We start from the raw sequence: 19,895 nt of genomic DNA, 5'->3' as shown, positions 1-19,895 counted from the left end.
ACCTCCTGCTCCATCCTCCTGCTCCATCCCAAATCCTCAGCCCGGCAGGGGAAACAAAAATCTCCCCTTTCCCAGGCAGAGCAAAACCCCAGATAATCCCCAAAAAGGGGCCCAAAGCAGGGCTCGTGCTGGACATGGAGACTATGTTACCTCCAGGGGTTCCTTGGGGACAGAGCCCTCCTGGGGGCACAGCAGGCACTGGGACATCCCCAGGGCTCTGTCCCCTGCCAGCCCAGCCCGAGGGTCCCAGCACTCGGAGATGTCCCCAGAGTGTGACAGGGCAAGGATTGGGGCAAAAGGGAAGGAAATGGCTCTGACGTGGCTGTGGTGATGACACAAAGGAACAAACCCGGCTGAGCAAGGCCTCGGGGTTCTCCAGAACCAGGATTTGCCAATCCCCGGCCTGGGGGAGTCAGGGTGACATGGTATGGGGCCAGATTTGAGCTGCTGCTGGGTGAGGTGATGCCCTGCAGTGCCCGGCCAAGGGGACACTGCTGGGGACAGCAGAGCAGGACTCTGGCCCTGTGCCAGCCCCACACCTCTCTCATCGTCACCTGGGCACCCTGAGTGCCCACAGCTGGCCACGGGGTCACCCCTGTGTCCCCCATCCCACAGGGGCTGTGGGTGTCCCTGTCACCCCTCCCCATGGATCCCTGGCCATGGGGTCACCCCTGTGGCCCCCAGCCCCACACATCTCAAGTTTCCCCCATAGGAAACATCCCCACACCCCCACATCCCCAGGGTGCTCCCAAATGTGCCAAAAGCACCCAGGCAGGGACATGCAGTGCCTGACCCCCAAAAAGACCCTCAGGTGCTCCCCCACCCCCAAATCCTGGAGCTTGGGAAGGGGCTGGGAGAAGGCAGAGGAGGCTGGGGGACCTCAGTTTTCCTGGGCAGTGACAGTGACACATCCCCTGCCCCCAGCCTGGGGGACATCTGGGCTTGGCTTCCCCCTACAGGGACATCCCAGGGTGGGGGGACAGCAGCCACATGGGACAAGTCCATTTGGTGTCCCCAGTGCTTTCCAGAGGGACACACGGGGATGTGGCAGGGATCACCTGTGCCACGTCAGGGCTGTGCTGCTCCCTGTCCCCCTGTCCCCCTGTCCCCCTGTCCCCGCTCAGGGACACCCCAGTCCTGCAGGAAATGCTCTGTCCCCCCTGTACCTGCCTGGGGACACCCTGGTGCCCTCCTTGCTCCCTGTTTGGGGACACCCCATGTCCTACCAGCTCCCTGCACTGCCCCTGGGCATCTCCAGCTGCCCTGTGACACTGCTGGGACACACTGGGATACACTGGGGTGCACCAAATCAGCACTGGAGTGGACTGGGCACCTCCCCAGGACATAGGACAGTGCTGGGGTGAACTGGGATACACTGGGGACCCTTCAGGACACCCACATCAGTGCTGTGGGATGAACTGGGGTACACTGGACACCCACCCCAGGACACTCATATCACTGCTGGGATGAACTGGGACACACTGGGGTGAACTGGGGGACACTGGGGCACATTGGGTGTACACTGGGCACCCCCAACCCGTGGGGTGAGGGCTGTGCCCGGGGTGGTGCCAGAGCCACGCCGGCGGTGGCAGGGCTGGGACTGGGACAGGAACGCCGTGTCCTGCCAGCACATTCCTGCCTGAGTCACCGCTGCCTCCTGCCCGGGCAGGTCCCAGCCCCGCACCCTGAGCTGGCCCCACACCCACTGACCCCTGCCCCACACAGCCTGGGCACCCCCCGGGCTCCCCAGAACCCCTAAATCCCCCCAAACACTCCCCATCCCACATTCCTTTGTCCCACATAACCCCTAAATCTCCCCAAACACACCCCATCCCATTCCATCCCATTCCATCCCATCCCACACCCCCTGTGCCCCCCATAGCCTCTAAATCCCCCCCGAGCATCCCCCAAATCTCATCCACTCAACACCCCCTAGGCGCCCTAGAACCCCTAAATCCCCCAAACACTCCCCATCCCATCCCATCCCATCCCATCCCATCCCATCCCATCCCATCCCATCCCATCCCATCCCACATCCCCTGTGCCCCCCCAAGGACAATCCCGGGGAGCTGGGGCGTCCCTGCAACCACCCCAAACCCTCCAGGGCCATTTCCCTCCTCTCCTGGACTTCCAGTCCCCCATAACCCTCACACCAGGGGGGACTGGGAGTCCAGTCGAGGAGGAGGAAGGAGAAGCCTTCATGGGGTGACGGTGGCCGGGCTGGGGAGCCAGGGAAGGGGGGTTGGGGTGTCATGGGGTGTCATGGGGACTCGAGTTCTTGGAAGGGAACTGAGCAGGGCTGTGCGGAGGAGTGCAGAACCCCAGGATGGGATCAGAACCCCCAAACCCGAACAGAGCTAGGTGACAGCAGGACCAGGGAGGGGACAGGAGCCCTCCTGAGCACAGCACCCATGGAGGGGGTCAGGATGGGACTCCAGACCCCCCAGGCACGCAGCCTGACAGGCTCATGACAGCAGCGCGGTGCCACCGCCCACTCCTCGAAACCCGCAGCATTTCAAATGCCCCGAAAATTCGTCATCTCAGCCCAAATGAGTCACCCGCCCCCGGCCCTCCCCCGCAGGGACAATCCCGTGAGCTGGGGGGTTCCTGGCCCCACTGCGGCCACCCCAAACCCCCAGGGCCATTTCCCTGCCATGGGGGGTTGATGCTGCGGCATCAAAATCCCCCCTAAATCCCCCCCGGGCTGGGGGTCCCACCCCTTCCCAGCCCCCTGGGTCTCCCCATGGACCCCCCGGCCCCATGGACCCCCCAGCCCACAGATGGGGTTCCTAAGGGGAACCTCAGTGCCACAGGATGATGGGGCGGCACAGGAGGAGCCCCCAAACTCCCGGAGCCCCCCAGGGAAGGAGGGTCTCTCCCCACCTGGAGGCAGAGCAGCCCCGGCTCAGCACCGTGACAGAGCGTGACCGGGGCCAGCGAGCCAGAACTGGGCACCGATTTGGGTGTTTTGGCCAGCTGGGGGATTTTGTGCATTTGCATGAGCCCCTGCTCAGGAACTTTCGGGGCCGGGCTCAGCCCCAGCTGCTGCGGGGGGCAGCGGGAGCTGCTTTCCCCATATTTCCCGATATTTCCCCTGATATTTCCCCTGTCCCAAAACCCAGTGGGTGCCAGAGCTGCCCCCTGCCCCTCCTCGGGGGTCCCGGGACCCCAAATCCGCCGGGGCAGGCGCTGAGATGTCCCAAACTGCAGCACCCCCCCTTCCCCAGCAGCTGGTTTTTAATCTTTAATCTCCGATTCCCCTCCCTTCCCCCCCTTCTCTTATTTACAGCGCAGTTCGGGGAAGTCTCGGCGGCTTCTGCGAACAGCCCTGCTGGGGACGGAAGCGGAAACCTCGGGGTTATCGGCAGGGCCAGGCGGCTTCCAGGAAAAACCGACCCCAACACCCCCCCGGCACCCCAAAACTGCTGCAGAGACCCCAAAACTGCTGCAGAGACCCGCACCCCAAAACTGATCCAGGAAACAGCGACCCCGACACCCCCACCCCAGCACTGGCACCCCAAAACTGCTGCAGATACCCACACCCCAAAACTGATACACCCACACCCCAAAACTGATACACCCACACCCCAGCACCACCCCACAGCAGCACCCCAAAACTGCTTCAGGCATCTGTACTCCAAAACTGCTCCAGGAACCCCAAAACTTCTACAGGCACCCAAACCCCAAAACTGCTTCAGGCATCTTCACCCCTAAAATGCTACGGACACCCACACCCCAAAGCTGATCCAGGCACCCCAAAACTGCTAGATACGTGCACCCCAAAATTGCTACAGGCACCCACACTCCAACACCCCCCAGGCACCTGAAAACTGCTCCAGGCATCTGCAGCCCAAAACTGCTCCAGGCACCCCAAAACTGCTACAGGTACCTGAACCCAAATTCCCCCCTGGCATCTGCACCCCAAAACAGCACCAGGCACCTGCATCCCAATTCCTTCCCCCCAATTCCAAACCCCCACTTGCACCCCAAATCCCCCCATCCAGCAGCACTTCAAGGACCCCCAAAGGCATCCACAGCCAAATTCTGGGGAGCCATCAGCACCCCAACACCCTTGGAGCTCCCAGCACCCCAAGATCCCATCCACTCACACCAGGACTATAGGAGCCACCAGCACCCTGAAACCCTGAGAGCCCCCAACACCCCAAAATCCCCATCCACCCACACCCAAATCTGGGAGCCACCAACACCCTGAACCCCTGGGAGCTACACACAGCCCAAGCTCCACCTGCACCCCAACCCCTCCCAGCCACCCACACCCAAATCTGGGAGCCACCAACACCCCAACTCGCCCAGGCACCCACACCCCGATCATGGGAGCCACTGACACCCCAAATCCCGCAAGGCACCAACGCCCCAACTCCTCCCAGCCATCAACACCCCAACTCCTGCGAGTCCCCAACACCCCCAGTTCCACCTGCACCCCAACCCCACCCAGTCCCCTGCACCCCAAACCCCCTGAGCCACCCCAAAACCCCCTGAGCTGCCCCCACGCCCCCCATCCCACCACCCTCCCTTTGCATATTTCCATGGCAAAGCCCCAGTTTTGCATCAAAGTCCCCACTGCACCCCAGGGAGCCAAACAGGCCCAAAATAGTCCCCATAGACATAGCATTAAAAAAACCCTCGACCAAAAAAAAAAAAAACCAACAATAAACCAAAACAAAACAAAAACCACCCCAAAAAAGCAGAAAACCCACACCCAGCAGCATTTTGCAGTCTCTGCACAGCAGGGCTGAGTCACTCCGGGTTGTTTTCGGGAGCGAGAGCCTGGCCAGCCCCTCAGGAAGCTGCTGCTTGTCCCCCTGGCACGGGGGTTTGGTGACCTAGGGACAGGAGGCCCGGCATGGATTTGGGGTCAGGGAAGTCCTTTGCCTCTCCAGAGGGGATTTTCCCGCTGAAGCTCCCCCAGCAGAGCTGCTCCTGGCAGGAGGGAGCTGTGCATGGAGCCAAGAGAGGGACACATCCACCCCAAACCTGCAGGGATGGGAATTTGGGGCTCACAGGGGAGGTCTGGGGGTGCAGGGTCTCCCTAAACAGAGAGGAAAAGAAGCCCCCAGGTCCCCTAAGAAGGGGAGGAAATGCAGCAGCAGCTGGCTCTGCCCTGGCAGGAGGGACACTGGCACAGGTTTCCCAGAGAACCATGGATTCCCCATCCCTGGAAGTGCTTCCAGCCAGGCTGGACAGGGCTTGGAGCCACCTGGAAGGTGTCCATGGCAGGGAGGAGGTGGAACAAGATGAGCTTTAAGGTCCCTCTGCACCCAAACCAATGTGGGATTATAACCAAAGCCCCACAGAGCACATCCCCCTCCTTGGAATGGGCCAGGAGCACATCATGAGGACAGGAATGGCCCTGTCCCCAGGGCTGCAGGTCCCCTCGAGGGTGACACAGGTGCAGGCACCTCAGAGCTCTCCCCACCCACACCACAGCCAGGGAGCTGCCCTGGGGAGCCCCAGAGGTGACACGGGACACCCCAAGCCCTTTTTCACCTCCATGGAGGCTTTTCCAATGCTCCAGAGGCCTTTTGGAGCCCCAGAGGTGACATGGGACACCCTGGAGGTGACATGGGACATCCCGAGCCCTTTTCCTCATCCACAGAGGTTTTTCCAGTGCTCCAGAGGCCTTGGGGAGCTGCAGTGACATGGGACACCCCAAACCCTTTTCCACATCCACAGAGGTTTTTCCAGTGCTCCAGAGGCTTTGGGGAGCCCCAGAGGTGACATGGGACACCCTGAAGCCTTTTCCACATCCATAGAGGCTTTTCAGAGCCCTGGAGGTGACATGGGACACCCCAAACCCTTTTCCACATGCACAGAGGCTTTTCTAATACTCCAGAGGCCTCGGGGAGCCGCAGGGGCAGCACAGGAGCTCAGCCCCCCCTTCAGGGGACACAACGAGTTTGGTAGCAGAGGAATGAGAACAAAAGACATTTATTGACCAAACGACAGCTTGTTTTGCACACAAGCAGGGCCTGGCTGTAGCACCATGGCTGAGCTGGGCAGGGCTCAGGCTCCAGGTCCCGGCCTGGGGACAAGGACGGTCCCTGAGGGACAGGGCCAGTGCAGCCCTCCAGAGCCGGGGCTGGGCGAGTCCCTTGAGCCCCTGGGCAGCAAAGCCACCCCTGGGGAGCCCAGACCACCCCGAGGGGACCTGACCGAGCTGCAGGTCCGAGCTAGAGGTGGCCCCAGAACGTTTTACATTCAAACATCAGCTTTGTCCAGCTCGTGGCTAGGAGGATCAAGAGGAAGGGAAGAGAAGGAAGTGGCCAGACCAACTTCCACAGCTCCCCACCCCCGCCAGGAGGGCGAGAGCAACCAAAAAGGGATTAAAATAAACAGAAACATCAGCTGTTGCCAGCCAGCCGTGGTCACACCGAGCCCACGAGGCCACTGCTGCTTGTCACACTCCCTGGCTGTGCTGCTCAAGTACTTGAGGGAAAGGCTCGAGTGGAGTCAAGGCAGGAGGAGAGGCTTTGCCACAAAAATGCTACTTCCCATGAGGAATGAAGCACAGTGCACCCACATTCAGAATGGATTCCTCCTTTTTGTATCATCAGCTCTGTAAAAATGTACATATTCTACAGATTTATAGACATTTACAGGTTCTCTACAGCCTCCCCAGTTTTTACATACTTACAAATGCACTCCCTATTTCTCAACTGTCCTTGTGCAGCCAGGAGAGGCTGGATGGGGCCAGGACACAGCTGGGTGTGACCCCCAGCCCCTCCAAGCCCCTGCCCCTCGGGAGGGAAGGGCTGGGCATGGCTCCAGCTCCATGGCAGAGGGTCCCAGCTCCTGTCTGCTGGCACAGCTCTGCCACTCCAGGGCCTGCTGGCAGCACCTGGGGCAGCTCAGGCTGGCACAACCTTTCCAGCACGCAGTGCTTCTGCTCCAGCAGCAGAGCTGCAAGTTTAGGCAGGGCAGCGGCAGCAGAAGGTGCTATTTCCAGAAAAAACCCACAACCACAACCCTCAACTATCTGCTCCCGGCTCAGCTGCCTCGCCCAGCCCAGGAGCCCTCAGTCCAGGCAGGAGCTGCTGGAGCTCCCGGACGGTTCCCTCCGGGATCAAAGTGAAGCAAGTCCACTTGAGCTCCCCAGCACCATCCTCTCGAAGGAAGCAGAGTATCAGCTCTTCCACGCTCTGTTCCCAAAGCAATAAATCCTCCATCAGCACCCTAACCTCGGATCACACCTTCCTCTTTCTCGGGAAAGAACTGCTCCGGGGATACCTCGAAATCCGCATTGGGTCACTCAAGTCCAGCTCCAGCAGCACTCCCTGAGGGAGGAGCAGCTCTGCAGTCCCAGGGAATCAGTCCTCCCAAAGTCCTGCTCCTGGGCAGCTCCAGCCTCACCGGATCATGTAGGCCAAGCCAGCCCCCAGGCCAGCCACCCCTGCAAACGCCATCAGCACGTTCCGGATGCTGCCTTCCAGGTCCTCCACGCGGAAAAAGTCCACAAAGCCCTCCTGGGAGAGAGAAGGGATGGTCAACACCCTGCCAGGCACATTCCTCAGCCCCATTTCATCCTGTACATCCCACTGTGCTCCCTGTGCTCCCCCAGCCCCATTTCAGCTCAGCACACCCCACTGTGCACCCCCAGACCAATTAGTCCTGCACATCCCACTGTGCTCCCTGTGCTCCCCCAGACCAATTTCAGCCCCAGGCCAGCTCAGGATTGCCCTGGCTTTGGGAATGCTGCCCCCAGGCAGGGCAGGGACACGTTTTTAGCTCAAACCACTTCAGACAGCACGTGGTGAGTCGCTCCTGAACACCAACCCGCCCCCTCCCCACCCCCTCTGCCCCCACCTCCAGCCCGTGGTTTTCCCTGGAAGTAGTGAGTCAGCACTGACACACTCGGGCAGTCACAGAAACAGGAAAAGGCTGGAATGCTGGGGAAAGCTCAGGAATTCGGGACAGGCAGTGACTCACCCAGCCCCCCTGGCTCTCCAGCCACTCGCGCTTGGACGAGACCAGGGCGTCCGTGATGATCCCGGCCAGGGTGCTGATGCTCTGCTCCTGCTTGATGCTCTTCAGGTGCTTGGCCACGAAGGCTCCGAAGGAGATGAGTGTCACCACACGGCCCCAGTTGGTCACCCCATCACTGAACAAGTGGGCAGCCACCTCCACCACCGACTGCAGGTCCTCCTCTTGCTGGATTTCCAGCTTCCGAAGCATTCCTGCAAGACTCTTGTTTAGGGGCAGGGACACGGCACCAAACACACCCCACGAGGGGGAGGGAGAGGTTGGGACCCCCAGGCTGGAGTCCCTAAAGCTGCAGGAGATGGGGAGCAAGTCCTGCGTCCTCAGAGGGCTCTGCTGCCCACTCTCACCTGGGCCAGACAAAACCAAGCCCCTGACACACTTTTAGTTCCTTCCTCCCCCTGTCTCGGGCACAGCTGTGGTGTCTGAGCACGTCACACCCCCTGTCTCAAGGCTTCCAAGCCCCACCACATCAGAACCACAGCCTGGGCAGAGCTGAGACCAAGGACAGCCAGGCAGACGTGTCCCCAGTTCATTAACATGGGATTAGTGCCTGGGAGAGCAGAATTCCCCAGCTCGACCTCCAGTGCCCTGCACTAAGCAAACAAGCCAAGCCTTTACGAAACCGAAAGGCGTTGCTTGTTGTTGCTCAAACTTGCAGGAAGCCTTTCCAAAGCAGTTCCTCCTCAGCACTCAGGAAATCACCATCCCCACAGAGCCAGCTCACGTCAGCCTGGACATTCCTCCCAAGAATCATTCAACAAGCACGTCCGGGAATTGGGACAGAGGAACTGACCCCACTGCCTTTCCCACCAGCACAGCTAAGGATGAAACTGAAGCCCTTTGTGTTCAAAAAAAGCCAAAAGCCGACAAGCTGAGAAACTGGCACATCCTCCTGCAAGGAGGAAGGTGTTTCACCACACAGCACCTCAGGAGGAAATGCAGGCACTGCCCTGCTTTGCTGGGCTCCATCCTGACCTGGGATCCAACTGCCAAAAGTAGCTCCAACACCAGCTACGAGGCTGGGAGCTCAGCTCAGCCCCAGAGCAGCTTGAGTTACACAAAACCAGGTCAAATCGGTCACTTCTCACTTCCAGTTCAACCCCAGGACACCAGGCCAGGCTCTGGGGGTCAACTTCCTATGGCTGCTCCAGGACTCTGCACAAGTGGGCGAAATACATTAAAACAGGATTCCCAGAGAAGCTGTGGCTGCCCCTGGATCCCTGGAAGTGTCCAAGGCCAGGCTGGACAGAGCTTGGAGCACCCTGGGATAGTGGAAGTTGTCCCTGCCCATGGCAGGGGATGGGACTGGATGAGTTTCAAGCTCCCTTTCCACCCAAACCACTTCATGATTCCATAATAACCTGAACATATTGCCCAGGAGAATTCCCCCTACCAGAAACCCCCCAGGACGTAAACTGCAGGGGTGAGGATTCGAAACTCCTGAACTAACTAATCTTTGGACGCTTGGGATTATTTGCACAGTCACACCGAGCCAAGGGGGACGCGAGGAGGAACCAGGGCTAATCTGTAACTAGATTATCTCCTCTGCACACACCAACAGCGGCTTTTCCTCGCCCCAACAGAGCAAAGTTCAGTTTCGTTTTTGATCAGTTCCCAGCTGCTCCATTTAACCCTCTCCGAGCCAAGGCCACAGCCCATGAATGACCCCGCCCGGCTGAGCGCATCGCCCCCTCCCTGCCCAAAGCCCCTCGGCAATGGGGACGGGCGGCAGCGGGACCTGGATCGCCCCAAAGCAGCGGCCGAGGGTCGCGGCTACCCCCATGGCTCCCCCCTCCCGTTCCCCGCGGAGGGTCCGACCGACCCTCACCTTGAAAGGCGAGCTCGTGTTTCCGCATGACGCCGTCGCCGACCCTCCGCAGCGTCTCCAGCGCCTTCTCCATCACCGCATCGCCCGCCGCGCCGGGCCGGCCGGGCCCACCCAGGAGCCCCGGGAAAAGCTTCTTGGCGCTGGGCTGCGCCTCGCCCGCCACCTCCCGCAGGTAGCGGCTGATGAGCTCCAGCGAGTCCTGGCGGAGGCCGTCGGGGGGTCCCGGGGGGGTCCCGGGCAGCGAGTCGGCGGCAGGGCCGCGCTCGGGCTCGGGTTCGCAGCCGTCCAGCTCCTCCTCGGGGCGCCACAGAGTCGCGCCGCAGCCAATCAGCGCGCGAGGCGTCGCGCCGCGCCCAATCAGCGCGCGGGGGGGGTCGGCGCGGCCGGCGGCGGCTGCGGAGCGCTCTCGCGGTGGCTCGGCGGCGGCCGCGGGCTCCGGGCGCTCGGCGGGCCCGGCGGGGCTCAGCGCCGGCGAGCCGCCGCAGTACAGGTTGAAGCCGATGACGGCTTTCGGCTTCACGGCGAACATGGCGCCCGGTGCGCGCGGCCGGCGGGGTGCGGGCGGGACCGGCGCGGCAGCTTTATATAACCGGCGGCGGTGACGCTCAGAGGCGGGGCGCGGGCGGGACCGGGACCGGCCCCTTTCCACCTCCGCTTCCGCTCCTTCTTGCGGAGCTGGCGACGTGCCGGCGTGTCCCTTTGGGCTGGGAAAGGGCGAAAAGAGGGACCAACCCCTCTACCCCCCGACCGCCAGGCACCGAATCCCCCCCACCCCGGTATTTTCCCCTCCGGTACCCCCGGCCCTGCCCGGTGCCGTGCTGGTACTCCTTCCCTCAGCTCCTCAGGGCAAACCCCCCCAGCACCAGGGACCACCCTCATCCCATGGACCACGTGTGTTCCTCAGCCTCCGGTTCCATTCATGGATTTGCGGCACAAAGCATCTCCTGCGAGGCCCTGGATGCAGGGAGCCAGCAGAGCCTCACTGATGCACACAAAAACTTGTGAAAGTAGGGAGTGGGATCCGTGAGATTGCAGCAGGATGAGGGGTGATGGTTTTCAACCAAGAGCGGGTTTAGATTAGATCATATAGATTTAGACTATATAGATTTAGACTATATGGGGAAGAAATTTTTTATTGTGAGGATAATAAGACATTGGAGCAGGTTGGCCAGAGAGGTGGTGGATGCCCCATCCCTTGAAACATTCCAAGTCAGGAAGGACAGAGCTCTTGAGCAGCCTGATCTAGTGAAGATGTCGCTGCTCACTGCAGGACATTGGGCTAGATGGCCTTTAAAGGAGACTTCCAACCCAAACTATTCCACGATTCTAAGGAATCCCACCTGGATCTGTCCAGTTCAAGCTCACTCTGACCTTGGCTAGCTTAGCTGGACATTCATGGAGAACTGCCCCATTCCTCCCAGCCCTCAGTGGGCTGTCCCACCTCTGTCCCAGGACTGAAATCCCCCTGCACCCAGCAGCTGTGAGAGGTCACAGAGCAGAGCTCTCCCTGTGTCCTCGGGGCTTGGACAGGACTCATCACCTGGGTGGGTCACCCTGGAGTCACCCAAGTCACTCTCAGCATCCTTGGAGCACTGGGTATCAATTTTGGTCTCCCCTGGCCACAGGCCTCTCCTCCAGCCCTGAGACTGAGCCTGATGCCCTCAAAATGTGCCATTTGGGCTGGCAAACCACAGCATTGTGCCACTGCAGGTGGATCAGATGCTCCAAGGACAGGGAAACTGTGGGTTTGGCCTGTGGTGGTGAGGAAGGACAGGAGGTCCCCAGTGCCCCTTTCCTGGCCTCCTTTCCAGGGCTCTGCTCCATCCCCACCTCCCAGAAGGTCCAGGATGGAGAGGTGGGTGTGGGCAAAGGCTCTGCTGTCCTGCTGGGGCCATTCCCACCTGAGAGCCAGGGACCAGAGCAGCTCCACTGCCTCAGAGCCCTTTGATGCCTCCCAAGACACTGCAAATTGGGGTCTGGGGCCCCTGAAATCACAATTACCCGCCTTGAAAGGCTATCCCTGCAGGCCCTCTTGGCACTCAGGTGCCTAGAGACACATGCTGGGGTCTCTGTGCCACCAAAGGCCACCAAAGTACCCAATGGAGCCCTGCCCCCCACCTGGGGAGTGACACCATCCCCATCACCTGGTGGCATCACCAAACTGGGATGTGATGACAGTGAGGCACTGGGGTGAGGGTCTGCTTTCCTCTCCCCACACTGGTAGCATGGGCTCTGTGCTGAACCCCCAACACCAAAAGAGACCAAGAAACTCCTGCCCTTCCCAGCTGTGGGGCTTGGGGACAGGAGATCCTGGTGCCTCTGGGTTCAGGCAGTGTGGGGAACCCCAAAGGTGGAGATAAAATGCCAGATGTTGGGACAGCACAGCTCCTCCAGTGGGGTCTTTCTGCTGCAGGGAGGACACAGGGATCTGCCATCAGGAAGAAGCCCTCCCTGGTCAGCATTTTTGGGGACAAACTGTGGCAAATCCAAGCCTCTGGTCAGCATTTTTGGGGACAAACTGCATGAAATCCAAGCCTCTGGGCCCATCCTGAGCATCACTGTGCTCTGGAACAGCGGAGGAGGCTGTGGTGAGCACAGAACACAGCCCCATCCCACTGCCCCAGAGCCCTCATGTCCCAGATCTTGCAAAAAACAGGGATGTGCATCCCCCTGGGTGTCCCTTCACCCCCCCAGCTCCTGTCCCCACTGCCTCCCCCCCAAACCAGGGCACGAGTGTGACTGGGGGTCCAGCAAGACCAAACTCGTCCCTCCCAAAATCCTTCCCGTGGCCCCAAGGAATGCGTCCTTGTCGGGAAGCGAATTCTTGGCACCAGGAGCAATAATAACAGGGAGCTCTGGCAGCGCCCAGCACATTTTTGTGAGGCAGTGCCAAGCTTTAGCACAAACACGGCCCGGGCTGGAACAGCGCGTCCCTGCTCGTCCCCTGCGTGTCCCCTGCGTGTCCCCGTGGGTCCCTGCGTGTCCCTGGGGACCAGGCTGGGCTCCAGGGGCTGTGGAATGGCCAGGCCTGGGGAATCCACGGGGCAGAGGCTTCAGGAAGATCAGAGGATTCCTGGAGCACAGCTCAGCCCAGGGACACACCTGGCTGGGCTGGTGAACTCTAGAGGAAAGGTGGGACTGAGGAAAGGTCAGGGCTGAAAATCCCAGAGGTGAAGCCTCCAGGATGGCTGATGGTGGGGACAGAGAAGGGGGCTGGACATGCTGAGGCCACATGGGGCTTCCTCGAGGTGGGAAAGGCAGGAGTGGCTGTGCTCCTGTACCCCAGGGGTATTCCTGTACCCCAGGGGTATTCCTGTACCCCAGGGGTATTCCTGTACCCCAGGGGGCAGAGGGCACCTGGAGAGACCCTGATGGGTGACAGTGGGGACAAAGGTGACCACAGTGGGACAGTGTGTGGGAGGGCAGCAGCAGCTCCTGCCCCACAGCAGTGAGTAGGGCACACTGGTGTTGAGGGCAAGAAGGTAAAACCCCCTCCCCTGTGCTCCCAGTCTCTGCTGTGAGCCAAGGTGGCCACTGGCCCCAAACACCTCCCACCCACCCAGGACAAACCTTCGTGTCCTGTTCCCACCCCAGAGCCCTCTGGACAACCCACGGCTCCATCACTGGGGATCAGCCCCATGGAGAACCCACACACAGCCCCACAGCTGGGGTTCAACCCCCCCAGCCCCAGAATCAGCCATGGGAACAACCCCCTCCATGCTGGCCACCCTGGCCAGAACTGCTCCTGCTGGTGCTCCTCCTGTGGTGTCAAATCCCTTCTCCCACCTGCTCAAGCACACCTGGAAAAGCAGGGATACATGGCTGGGGGGTTGTCCCCTCCCTCTGCCCCCCAGCACGGGGACAGCCCCAGAGCAGCAGCACCCCTTTGCATCCTTCACTTTATTTCCTCTTTCGGGTTTTATTTCCCCTTTTGGGGTTTTGTTTTAATCAAAAGCAAGCACAGCACTCCAGAAGAGGTGAACATGTAAAAAATTATATATATTTTTATATATTTGTATCTATTTACAACATGGCTGGGACAGACAGCAGGACATCCAGGGAGGGTGTGCAGCCACTGCCCAGGCCAGGTCACACAGGGCTGGAGAAGTGCTGGAGCCCAAAGCAGGAACCTGTGGGGACAAGGGGCAGAGCCCAACCCCACCACATTCCTTGCCCCCTCCCCAGACAGCGGCCAGCAGCAGCCCCAGGGCTATCAGCGCCTGTTTCTCACGGGAGGATCCAGGAACCACCTGCAGGCAGACGCACATTCCAGCACACCCTCGGCAAACACTCCCCAGGGAAACAACACCTCAAGTGCTGGGGGTGACACAAGTTCCCAGGGAACGCCCAGGTGAGCACAACACACGGAAAGAGAGCATCCTTCACCTGCTGCCTCCCTTCCTTTGGCCCTGGTGCTTCCAGGATGGGGCTGAAACTGGGGCAGGTTTCGTGTTGCCCTGGCACAGGTTTCGTGTTGCCCTGGCACAGCTGTGCCCACACTCCCCATGGCATGGGAAAGGAGATGCAGGGCAAGAGGAGGGGACAGTGCCACCCCCAGCACGTGTGGTTCTGCAGGGCTGCAGCAACAGGTTGTTTGGTTTGGGGTTTTCTGTTGTCATGTTGGTGTTAGTTTGGGGGTTTTGTTATTTTTTTTTCCCAGGCTTGAGACAAAGAAAACACAAGGGGAAAAACGGGAGAAAAAAGGAAATCTAAGCTTGGGGTGCCCAACACTTTCAAAACACACCTCAATGCCCTTCTAATTCCACTCTGTTTCTGGTGCTTTTTTTCCCCTTCTGGTTGGTTACTCCCAGTCCTGCCTCTCTCCCTCCATGATCAGTTCCAGCTGCACAAATCCCTCTCCCTGGCTGCTGCTGGTCCTACTTTGTGAGCACCAAAGTCTGGGATCAGGCTGGGGCTGCAGGGCAGAGCTCTGCTGTGTCCTGAGCTCCTGCTGGATTCAGCTCCTTGCTGGATTTAGCTCCCTCACTCCCTGGTGGTGGGAGAGGAGTCATCCTCACCTCACCCTTGGCCAGGCACAGCCTTGCTGAGAACTGACCAGGGATAGAGAAACTGTCCCCACGGCCTTGGGGCCAGCTGGCGTGGGGCTCTACCCCAAAAGCAGCCACAAGGATGTTTCAAACACTGTCCAGCTCCTCTCCCAAACCCATCAGAGACATTGTCACCCGGTGAGCAGAGCTGGGAACAGATCCCAGGCAGCTCAGCCCACCAAAGTCCCCCAGAATTTTTTTCATCTCGGCCAATTGCTTCACTTCAAAGCTCTAATGCACACACCTGACTATGCTTCCAGATCTGGGATCACACCTGCCAAATCTGGGATCACACCTGCCAGGCCTGGGATCCCATTTTCCAGATCTGGGATCACCCCTCCTGCCCAGCTGGGCCAGTCTCTGCAGACCCCAACGCCTGAAATCCCTTCCCACACCTCAGCCCCACTCTCCCCTCCTGCAGGTGCCTCCCCTGAGCCCTCTCCTGCTCCTCCAGGGCTCTCCCAGTGAGGAGGCAGCATTGCAGGGGCTCTGCTGGCCAGCATGGTTTCAAACAGCAGGAAAATTAAGGCGAAGCCTCGCTGAGAGGAAGGGCCAAGCCAACCCTGCCCCTGCTCGGGTTTGGGGTGTGCTCGCTGGAAAGACTCAAACAACTACGTGGATTCTGGTGCTTCTGTCCCTATGGTACAGTGAAGTTCAATCCATTTAGCCAAAAGAAAAAAACAAGAAGAGGGAATCCCCCAGCTGGGAGTGCAGGCTACCCCGCCAGCTTGCTGGTGACCAGTGAGGACTTTCTCTGCGGCAGGTCCTGGGGTGTGGGGATGTGGTCTCCTGTCACCAGGTTCTTGTCAGGCCCTGCACTTGGCAGCTGCTTGTTCTTCATCTTTGCCTTGGCCATGTTGTAGTCACCAGAGTCGAAGTATTTTTGCTGGAAGAGGGAGAGGTGTTTGTGTTACTGGGTGTGCAGCAGCCTGGCAACAGCAGACACGCCAGGATCCTTTAGGGAGTGTTGGGATTGCTCTAAACCAGGCCACGAAAACATCACCCGAGGGGGAAATCCAAGCAGTGAGTCCAGTGTGATTTACAAGGCCGTTGGCCAAAGGCCAGTGACTCAGCCCAGCCCTGGGTGGCATTGCCTGGGCCTGACTCAAGGCACCCCTTTGACACACTGACAGACCTTTGGCTGTCTGGGACCAGCCTTGACCTACTCTGCCCTTGCACCACAGCAATTCAGCTCAGGAGCCTCTGGAATGCTGAGGTAGAACAGACACTTCCAGGCAGAGGCAGAGCCAGGGGCAGTGCCTGATAGGATCCTCTGCACTGTGTGTGTTTGCCTGATGATCCTCTGGGTGATGAGCCAGGGTGACAGAGGCAGGACTTTTCCCCCAGGAAACTCATCCTGGCTGCTGCCAAGGCCTTTCCTGGAGCATCAGGGCATTGCCTGCAAGGACATGGCTGGGGACACCTCCCAGCCAAAGGGCGTTTCTGTCCCTTATCACACACATCACATCACATCACCCCAGGACTCTGCTCCTTCCCAGCACTGCCTCATCCCACTGCCCTGGAGAGGCTGGAGCCAAGGCAGAGCCTGTGCCAGAGCTGGACAGTTTGCTGGGCACAGGGAGCCTGGTTGTGCCCCAAGGTGTCCTCAGGGGGACCAGTCCTGACAAAAAACCTGTCCTGGGTTAGTGCAGCCAGGTTTGGGATGGACCTGCCACTGGCCAGGCTGAGCCCTGGGAATAACAGAACCAGGAAGGGAGAAAAGGGATTGTGCAGATGGAATTGTGGCCAGAGGAGTGAGGATGTGTGAGAGACTGGGGGTGCCAGCATCAGGGAAGGAGAGGCAGGAGAAGCTCCAAGCATCAGAGCTGAGATTCCCCAGCAGCCTGTGGGGGTCCATGGGGAGCAGAGACCCCTGCTCTTAATGATTTATTTTCCTTCTCATCATCCTGTTCTGATTTTGATGGATAAATTCACTGAATTTCCACTTAATTTCCTCAAGTCCCTTTTGCCTGTGATGGTGCTCAAGGACTGAGCCCTCCTGCCCTGCTCTTGGCCAAGCCAGGAGCCTTTTGTTCTCTTCCCTGTGCAGGTGAGGAGGGCAGGATGGAGCAGCTTTGGGGACACCTGGAATCCAGCCAAGGTCACCCCAGAGCCACCACACTCCTCCTTCCCATGCTGGGCCCCACAGCAGCCCCAGGGGACAGCTGGGGACAGCCAGTGACAGGATTGCCAGGACAGACCAAACCCTGCACAGGGACTGGACAGGGACACTGCTGAGCTGGGAATGGCCCTGGGGAGGTGACACAGCCACTGACTGCCACCAGCCTGGGAGAGGTTTGTGCTTCCTGCAGCAGCCTCTGGAGCCAGCAGGGCCAACCCAAGCAGGGCACAGATGGCTCTTGGAGAGGGATTTAATTCCATTCCTGAGGGATTTAATTCCACTCCCAAGGAGCACAGGGAGAGGAGAGGGTTGGCTTTGCAGTGCAGGTGCAGCAGAGCCACTGGGCCAGCAAAGTGAAACCAGGGCTAAACCCTCAACCCTGGAGCATCCCAAGGGGGAGATTCCAGCACTTGTTTCACCTCCAAATTTCAGGGTTTTTTCCAGCTTTCAGGCCAGGGTGTGGGGACAGAGTGGGATCTGCTGGGGGGATTCAGAGCCAGCCCAGGCTGTGGAAGGAAGGGGAATTCTGGGCTGCTTCCATGCCAGTCCCACTGAGGGACACTCACATACCCCCTTCTGCAGCCTCTTCATGAGGAAATCAGAGCCTCCAGGCTTCTGGCCCAGGTTGGGATATTTGGCCTTGAGCTTTGCCTCCTCTGCCCTCTCAGGGGGGATGGGTTTGTCCTTCTCCTGAGTGTCCTGAAAAACAAAAAAGGTGTAAATCCCTGGAGCCCCACAGCCCAACACCCACCTGGGATGAGTTACACAACACCCAGCAGCACATTCCAGCCCTGCTGTGCTCTGCTGGAAAACCACTCGGAAAATATTACCAACACCTTCCCAGCCACAAACAGCTTTCCCCTGCAGGAGCTGTGGAACAGGGAGAGCCTCTTTCCCTGCCTCCTTCCCACCTGGGAGCCCCTCCAAGCACCCACGCTGGCATTTGGCTTTGCCAACTGGGCTTTTAGGCTGGAAATTGGGAAAAATTCCTCCCTGGGAGACCCTGCAGAGGGTGCCCAGAGGAGCTGTGGCCGTCCCTGGATCCCTGGCAGTGTCCAAGGCCAGGCTGGACAGGGCTTGGAGGACCCTGGGACAGTGGAAATGTCCCTGCCCATGGCAGGGGGTGGCACTGAGTGAGATTTAAGGTCCCTTCCAACCAAACCATTCCAGGATCCCATGATTTCCCTTCTCAGGTCACACTGGGGACAACTTTAGGGGTCCCTAAACTTGAAAGTTCTACTGGAGGATTTTGGGAGATCCCAGGTAGGATTTTGGTATCCTGGGGAGGATTTTGGGGTCTCAGGTAGGACTTTGTGGCTCCAGGGAAGCATTTTGGGGATCTCAGTTCAGATTTGGGGGACCAGGGTAGGATTTTCAGATATTTGATAACATTTTGAGCTCCTGGGAAGCATTTTAGAGGATCCCAAGTAGGATTTTGGGTATCCTGGGAGCTTTTGGGGTTCCTAGGTATGATTTTAGGGGTCAGGGGGTCTGACAGCAGCACCCAAAGCTTAGTCCCCAGAAGCCATTCCACGATCCCTGACTGCTCCCCTCAGCTCCACACGTGTCACTGGTGCCCTGTGTGAGCTGGGGGGGCACTGCTGCACCCCAGTGACCCCAAACCCCCAAACCCCTCCCACCCAGCACCCCCATCCCACTCACCCCCTTCTCAACCCCCCAGTTATCCCATCCCGGCCACCTCCCACCCCATAACCCCCATCCCGACCCCCCACCCATCCCAGTTATCTCCACCCCAACCCCCCCAGCTCTCTCGCATCCCAAAGCCTTCCTATCCCAGTTACCCTCATCCCAACCCGAGCCCTCTCCCATCCCAGTTACCCCAGCCCAGTCGACCCCCACCTCAGTTATCCTCATCCCAGCCCATTCCCACCCCAGTCACCTCCATCCCAAACCTCTCAGCCCCCTCCATCCCAGTTCCCTCCATCCCAGCCCACTCCCTTCCCAATTACCCATTTCAACCCCCCAGCTCCCTCCCAGCCACCTCCCATCCCAGTTATCCCAATCCCACCCCCGTTACCCCCACCCCAGCCCCACCCCAGCCCCTTCCCACCCCACTCGCCTCCATCCCGCCCCACCAAGCCCACGCACCCCCCACGCCGCCATCGAGCCCCAGCCGGAAGTCCCGCCCACCCCCAGCCCCACAGCCAATGGGAACCCAGCATTCGCCGGACGGACAGCAGAATCAACCAATCGGCGCATAGGACTGGAAAGAGCGACGTGCGGCAGAGCCAGTGGGAGCCGCCGGGCTCCAAGCATCACCGTCCCCGCGGGGTTTCTCACCTGTTTCTCCTGCCCGGCCTCCTCCGTGAGGGCGCCGGTACCGAGCGGGGCTGCCATGGCGGCGAGGGGGAGCTCCGCGCTCCCTCCGCTGCCTCCGGCCCCGCGCCCTGCTCCAAAATGGCCGCCACCGCCTCCACCGCCTCAGCTGCGCAACGGACAGGAATGCTGTCCAATCAGCGCAGAGAAGAGCCCGCCGTGACGTCATACCAGGCCAATCAGTGTGCGCGGGAGGCGGGGCATAACAACGCGAGGGGGTGAGTGGCAGGGCGGGGCAGCTATGATTGGCAGGGACTTTGGCCAATAGGAAGTGAGGGACACCGAGTGGGCGGGGTTATGGGCGGGGCTTCATCCACCCCTGCCGGTACCGGAGCGCCGCGGTGTCACAGGTTCGAGACCGGGGCCGGGCGGGTGCGGGGACATCCTGCACGGCAGGGACTGCTGAGGGTCCCGGAACAGCTCCCGGCTTTGCCCCCGCCGGGGGAGGCACCTGGGGAAGGAGGGACCCCACCCCGCCCTGCAGGGAGCACCATCTGAGACCACCCACAACTCATGACACGAGTGTCACCAGCACCCTGGGGACACCCTGCCCTCCTGA

At 60.0% G+C, this 19,895-nt stretch overlaps 2 protein-coding genes across 3 annotated transcripts; both read right to left on the bottom strand.

Moving 5' to 3' along the window:
* Nucleotides 1–5,933: 5,933 nt before the first annotated feature.
* On the bottom strand, nt 5,934–10,397 carry LOC146427149 (induced myeloid leukemia cell differentiation protein Mcl-1 homolog). The gene is made up of 3 exons (XM_085082227.1): nt 9,830–10,397; nt 7,948–8,195; nt 5,934–7,484 (listed from the first exon to the last, which is right to left on the bottom strand). The coding sequence occupies exons 1-3, from the start codon at nt 10,356–10,358 to the stop codon at nt 7,368–7,370; spliced, it is 894 nt and encodes a 297-aa protein (XP_084938353.1). The 5' UTR covers nt 10,359–10,397; the 3' UTR covers nt 5,934–7,367.
* A 3,410-nt stretch (nt 10,398–13,807) lies between these two features.
* LOC146427148 (alpha-endosulfine) lies at nt 13,808–19,475 on the bottom strand. 2 transcript variants are annotated; one of them, XM_085082717.1, is made up of 3 exons: nt 19,301–19,475; nt 17,570–17,698; nt 13,808–15,763 (listed from the first exon to the last, which is right to left on the bottom strand). In XM_085082717.1, the coding sequence occupies exons 1-3, from the start codon at nt 19,355–19,357 to the stop codon at nt 15,593–15,595; spliced, it is 357 nt and encodes a 118-aa protein (XP_084938843.1). In that variant the 5' UTR covers nt 19,358–19,475; the 3' UTR covers nt 13,808–15,592. The 2 variants fall into 2 exon arrangements, with proteins under 2 accessions (XP_084938843.1, XP_084938841.1); XM_085082715.1 differs by lacking the exon at nt 19,301–19,475 and adding an exon at nt 19,109–19,172.
* Nucleotides 19,476–19,895: the final 420 nt, after the last annotated feature.

The sequence above is a fragment of the Lichenostomus cassidix genome, chromosome 25 (assembly GCF_008360975.1).
Source record: "Lichenostomus cassidix isolate B80296 chromosome 25, HeHo_3.0, whole genome shotgun sequence".
NCBI classification, from domain to species: Eukaryota; Metazoa; Chordata; class Aves; order Passeriformes; family Meliphagidae; genus Lichenostomus; species Lichenostomus cassidix.
The sequence above is the reverse complement of the archived record's forward strand: the minus strand, read 5'-3'. Positions and strand labels throughout refer to the sequence as shown.

Bases quoted from the DNA above. Each gene is read 5' to 3' on its own strand.
- LOC146427148 (XM_085082717.1), bottom strand. From the start codon at position 19,357: ATGGCAGCCCCGCTCGGTACCGGCGCCCTCACGGAGGAGGCCGGGCAG. The intron at 17,699-19,300 runs GTGAGAAACCCC...TTTGTTTTTCAG, and splicing joins AGGCCGGGCAGGAGAAACAG to GACACTCAGGAGAAGGACAA. The intron at 15,764-17,569 runs GTATGTGAGTGT...TCCCTCTTCCAG, and splicing joins TGAAGAGGCTGCAGAAGGGG to CAAAAATACTTCGACTCTGG.
- LOC146427149 (XM_085082227.1), bottom strand. From the start codon at position 10,358: ATGTTCGCCGTGAAGCCGAAAGCCGTCATCGGCTTCAACCTGTACTGC. The intron at 8,196-9,829 runs GTGAGGGTCGGT...AGAGTCTTGCAG, and splicing joins ACACGAGCTCGCCTTTCAAG to GAATGCTTCGGAAGCTGGAA. The intron at 7,485-7,947 runs GTGAGTCACTGC...TCTCTCTCCCAG, and splicing joins TGGAGAGCCAGGGGGGCTGG to GAGGGCTTTGTGGACTTTTT.